The 5,730-nt window shown below is 40.6% G+C and overlaps 1 protein-coding gene across 1 annotated transcript; it reads left to right on the plus strand.

Moving 5' to 3' along the window:
* The first annotated feature begins 204 nt into the window (after positions 1-204).
* c1orf52.L (chromosome 1 open reading frame 52 L homeolog) lies at positions 205-5,341 on the plus strand. Its single transcript, NM_001096436.1, is given in 3 exon segments — positions 205-531; positions 1,030-1,237; positions 4,161-5,341. Coding segments are annotated over 3 exon segments (507 nt in total). The 5' UTR covers positions 205-273; the 3' UTR covers positions 4,202-5,341.
* The last annotated feature ends 389 nt before the right edge of the window (positions 5,342-5,730 follow it).

A 5,730-nucleotide genomic window follows, 5' to 3' on the forward strand; every position in this document is an offset into this window, starting at 1 on the left:
ACTTGTGTGCCCTCTGCTGTGCTTTTCTGTGCCCATGCCATGTGATGAAACGTAAATTCAATGCGACACGTGTAACTGGCTATTTTTTCTCGTGAGTTGACTTAAAATGATAAAAAAAAAAAACTTGAATACAAAGTAAAAAAAAAAAAAAAAAAATACAAAACAGCGGGACTCCAAACCGGAAGTGAAAGAGCCGGCACCACACAGTTAGTGCGTGCGTTTCAGAGGGAGCATTATCCGGCGCACATCACAAGTAGTTGCTTTACGTCAAACATGGCTGCTGAAGAGAAGGATCCCTTAAGCTTCTTTGCTGCTTATGGAAGTAGCAGCTCGGATTCGGACAGCAGCGACGAAGAGAAAGAAGCAGAGAAAACTAAGAACCGCGCAACAAAGCGACCTTTTCCCACAGAAACTAAAAAGCTGCCGGGGCCGGACGAACTGTTCCGGAGTGTTTCTCGCCCCGCCTTCCTCTACAACCCACTCAACAAGCAGATAGACTGGGAGAGTCGGGTGAAGCGGGCCCCGGAAGAGGTAATTTGACATCGCTGCAGTCTTCACCATTTTTGTTCTTCTGCTTACCTGAAACTACAACTTTGGGGCGGGGACTTGTAGTTCAGACGCACGCAACACGATAACAGCACTTAACCATTGAAAGAATAGGCTGACTGCCATTTTACTTGTAGCTCTTCACTGTACAGATAAGGATTAAGGTCCCTGTCCGTTTTCGGCACTTTTGAATAGGGCAAGCTAGTTTAATTTTTAACTGATTCAACTTTTCTGCAAGCACAAGATTGATGACATACTTTCTAGTACCATACTATGTTATCCATTGGAGCAGTGCCATTCTTAGCCTGTGTTTATATTCAAGATGAAAATCCAACCTGTGTAGCACTAGTAGAAGATTTTTACCATGGTAAATTCACTAATTTGTACTTATAATGTGTGCACATTTGTAAACCTTAGTGACGTTCTGAACTATGTCCATCCATATATTTTCTACAAATCATTCTGTGTTTCTTTTTATCACAGCCTCCTAAAGAGTTTAAAGTATGGAAGACAAATGCTGTCCCACCACCGGAGTCCTACCAAGTAGCCGAGAAGAAAGCTCCACCCCCTGAACTGGACATGGCTATCAAATGGTCGAACGTGTACCAAGACAACGGTGATGATGCACCACATGCAAACCAAGCTAAGTGTCTACCAGAGGAAGAAGCTCAAGAAGATTCTCCACCTTCGGGTAAAATCTTTGGGGTTGTTTTTAATCTCTTGACTTTCAAAGCAACTGGCACATGGTCTTCAGTAGTTGGCAACAGGAAGGTAGCACTACCTGGTAGTAGCGTTCAGACTGTTCAATTGACTGCAGACTCCAGGAGATGTACAGTGGTGTGAAAAACTATTTGCCCCCTTCCTGATTTCTTATTCTTTTGCATGTTTGTCACACAAAATGTTTCTGATCATCAAACACATTTAACTATTAGTCAAAGATAACACAAGTACCGTATATACTCGCGTATAAGCAGAGTTTTTCAACACCCAAAATGTGCTGAAAAACTCTACCTCGGCTTATACGCGGGTCAGCTAAAAAAGGTTGCTGCTTACTCACTGATTGAAGTGTGCAGTGACTACTCCGTGCTGCCCATACTTCTCCCCGCTCGTGGCTTCCTTAGCCCTCAGCCCCTCCCCTCTCAGCTCTCGTCCCCTTTTTGCACAGGAGATGTGGGAAAATGTGTGCGCATTACCGTATTGCGCGTAGGAGCGCACAAGAGTTTAGAAGAGGAGCGCTTGAGACGTGGATGAGGTGCGCGCTCACTCTGTGATACGAGTACGCACCTGTACAGGGAGCGGAGGCGCGCGTCTTCTCCCTTTGTGACGTGCCCTGGGACGCTGCAGTCTCGTAATAGGGGGAAAGGAGGCGGCAGTTGACGGCCAAGGGGGCGCGGCCTCACATTCCGTTCGTATCCTGCGCTTCCCTGTAGCCTGATTTCAGTTGCGGGAAGGGCTGCAGCTCTGGAGTTATACGGTACTTTTTAAATACTTTATGGTGCCTGTCAGAAAGAAGAGAGGCAAAGCGTGGGTCAATCTGTGGAGAAAAGTTAGTGCCAGATCATTGTTTAATGTATCGGGTCCTATGGCTTGAAGTATGTGCAGCAGCATGGAGGAGTCAGTGCATGCTTCAGATCAGTGAGTAAGCAGCACCGTTAAAGCTTTAAATTGGCCATATCCTAAAATAATTTCTCACCCCTAGGCTTATACACAAGTCAATAAATTTTTCCAGTTTTCTTAGGTAAATTAGGTACCTCGGCTTATACTCTGGTCGGTTTATACACGAGTATATACGGTAAACACAAAATGCAGTTTTTAAATGAGGGTTTTTATTATTTAGGGAGAAAAGAAATCCAAACCTATGTGAAAAAGTAATTGCCCCCTGAACCTAATAACTGGTTGGGCCACCCTTAGCAGCAATAACTGCAATCAAGCGTTTGCGATAACTTGCAACGAGTCTTTTACAGCGCTCTGGAGGAATTTTGGCCCACTCATCTTTGCAGAATTGTTGTAATTCAGCTTTATTTGAGGGTTTTCTAGCATGAACCGCCTTTTTAAGGTCATGCCACAACATCTCAATAGGATTCAGGTCAGGACTTTGACTAGGCCACTCCAAAGTCTTCATTTTGTTTTTCTTCAGCCATTCAGAGGTGGATTTGCTGGTGTGTTTTGGGTCATTGTCCTGCTGCAGCACCCAAGATCGCTTCAGCTTGAGTTGACGAACAGATGGCCGGACATTCTCCTTCAGGATTTTTTGGTAGACCGTAGAATTCATGGTTCCATCTATCACAGCAAGTCTTCCAGGTCCTGAAGCTGCAAAACAACCCCAGACCATCACACTACCACCACCATATTTTTTTTTGTTCTTTTTCTGAAATGCTGTGTTACTTTTACGCCAGATGTAACGGGAGGCGCACCTTCCAAAAAGTTCAACTTTTGTCTCGTCGGTCCACAAGGTATTTTCCCAAAAGTCTTGGCAATCATTGAGATGTTTTTTAGCAAAATTGAGACGAGCCTTAATGTTCTTTTTGCTTAAAAGTGGTTTGCGCCTTGGAAATCTGCCATGCAGGCCGTTTTTGCCCAGTCTCTTTCTTATGGTGGAGTCGTGAACACTGACCTTAATTGAGGCAAGTGAGGCCTGCAGTTCTTTAGATGTTGTCCTGGGGTCTTTTGTGGCCTCTCGGATGAGTTGTCTCTGCGCTCTTGGGGTAATTTTGGTCGGCCGGCCACTCCTGGGAAGGTTCGCCACTGTTCCATGTTTTTGCCATTTGTGGATAATGGCTCTCACTGTGGTTTGCTGGAGTCCCAAAGCTTTAGAAATGGCTTTATAACCTTTACCAGACGGATAGATCTCAATTACTTTTGTTCTCATTTGTTCCTGAATTTCTTTGGATCTTGGCATGATGTCTAGCTTTTGAGGTGCTTTTGGTCTACTTCTCTGTGTCAGGTAGCTCCTATTTAAGTGATTTCTTGATTGAAACAGGTGTGGCAGTAATCAGGCCTGGGGGTGAGTACAGAAATTGATAAACCACAGTTAAGTTATTTTTTAACAAGGGGGGCAATCACTTTTTCACACAGAGTTTTTTTTTCTCCCTTAATAACGTAAACCTTCATTTAAAAACTGCATTTTGTGTTCAATTATGTTATCTTTGACTAATAGTTAACGGTTTGATGAGCAGAAACATTTAAGTGTGACAAACATGCAAAAGAATAAGAAATCAGGGAGGGGCAAATCGTTTTTCACACCACTGTAGATGCAGATCTAAGCAGTGACCCATCGATTCATGGCATTTATCCTGGCATGATGCTGGCTGCTACTGCTATGCAGGCTTTGGTTTTTCCTTTATCGAACCCTGGTGACTTCAGTGCATAACAACGAATTCAAACATATCAAAGTGGTCTGCCTTGTGCATTTATTGCTAACAATAGGGTTCGTTGGTATCCTTTGATAGCTAAAGTTCGGTGCTGCCATGTGTTCATCCAAGAATTGACTGGCAATCACCAATGCTTGTGTTTTTTTTTTAGTGATTTCATAACTGTATTAGGAAAATACATCAGTAAACTCTTTAACCTTTTTGTTGCAACACACAAACAAATGTTTTTTTTTCTCCCTCCAGATGATGAGCAAGAGAACGCCACAAAAAAGCATAAAGTCTAACCCAGGCTGTTTTGGGATTGATCTATCTGAAGGCGGGAGACCTAGACCTACAGGAACATGAATGCTCAAACACCATGTTTCAAATGTTTACTGGAAGAACTCTTATTACTGTGTTTGTGAAATCCACTTGTATTCGTAAATTCTACACTGAATACATAGATATAAAAGCAAAAATAAGAATGTTTCCATAGAAATGGATGTATTCTAGCAGTACCACACACATTTTTAATGCAGGACTGCAGTATATTGATGTTGGTAATTGTACTTGTAAAGAGTCTGCCACCTAGCGATATTTTGTTCTATGAACTAATGAATATGCAGTTGTTACTGCTTGCTTTTCAATACTGTGCTAGAAACCTTTTATAAAGGACTGTTTATGAAACCCTGCGGGAAGTTCACCTTTCAAACACTTTTCTATTTAATTTAGTACACCAGAAATCGTGGTCCTTATTTTTAAATCTTTTTCTAAGATTTTTAATTTTCATTGGGTGTTACCAACTGTTTATATCTTATCTGATAGATTTTTTTATAACCACCGTTGTACAAGGTCCCAATTTCAGGTGTACTATTTAAGAACTAACAAAAGGCTAACTATCCATTGTAATATAAGTCGTTATTATAATGGTACCATGTGGCAATTTTAAAAACTTATTTTTTTTGTAAATAACTGTAACTACATGTTTCAGCTGATAAAAGCTATACAAATAGTATATTCAAGTGTATAATTGTGTTTCTTTCCCAAAGATATTTTTATCTATAGATGTATGATTATAAAAATGTTGTCCCAGGGCCAGGTGCATTATATAAACTAATGATGAATTAAAAAATATATTTCCTGAGTAAATTAAGAGTATCGTCATGACATCTCATGACAATTTAACTGGTGGCTATAATTATTCTTTATTGATATAGTGCCCACATATTTCACACAGAGATTATACATCGTTCACATAAGTCCCTGCACCAGCTGAGCTTACAGTCTAAGTCTTTATAACATCGACATGCACAGTGGTCAATTTTATGAAGAGGCAATTTGCCTTATAAATTCTTGTAATACTAACTTATGTGTATAATTACTGTATATTTTAACAATAAATCCATTTATAGGAAGGTTTAATAAATGTTTTTTTTCTCCTTTAATTGTCATCAGGTGTGTTTAATGCAACCCAAGTCCTTTTTCATGTGGATCCACTTGGATTGACTCTAAATTAGGCTGATCTGAAAACCCTGAAATACACTGATGTGCCTTTATAAGGAAAAAAACTGTGTTGTAGTTGGGATCATCAACAACCCCATGCCTGTGGTTTAGCTTTTAGTGCATTTTATGAAAAGGACATTTTAAGAGCAGAATTTGGTCACCTTGCAGGATGACCATCCATAAAATATATACATTATTGTATATTTAATCCTGGGTTCTGGTGGAAAAAGCCTAAGTGATTCTGTAAGTGCACATCCCTGGCACAAACCTTGCATGATCTAGCAGACATTAGGTAGACTAATCAAGATTGTGTAAGGGAAAGAATTTTTAA

Source organism: Xenopus laevis, chromosome 4L (assembly GCF_017654675.1).
Source record: "Xenopus laevis strain J_2021 chromosome 4L, Xenopus_laevis_v10.1, whole genome shotgun sequence".
Lineage (NCBI taxonomy): Eukaryota > Metazoa > Chordata > Amphibia > Anura > Pipidae > Xenopus > Xenopus laevis.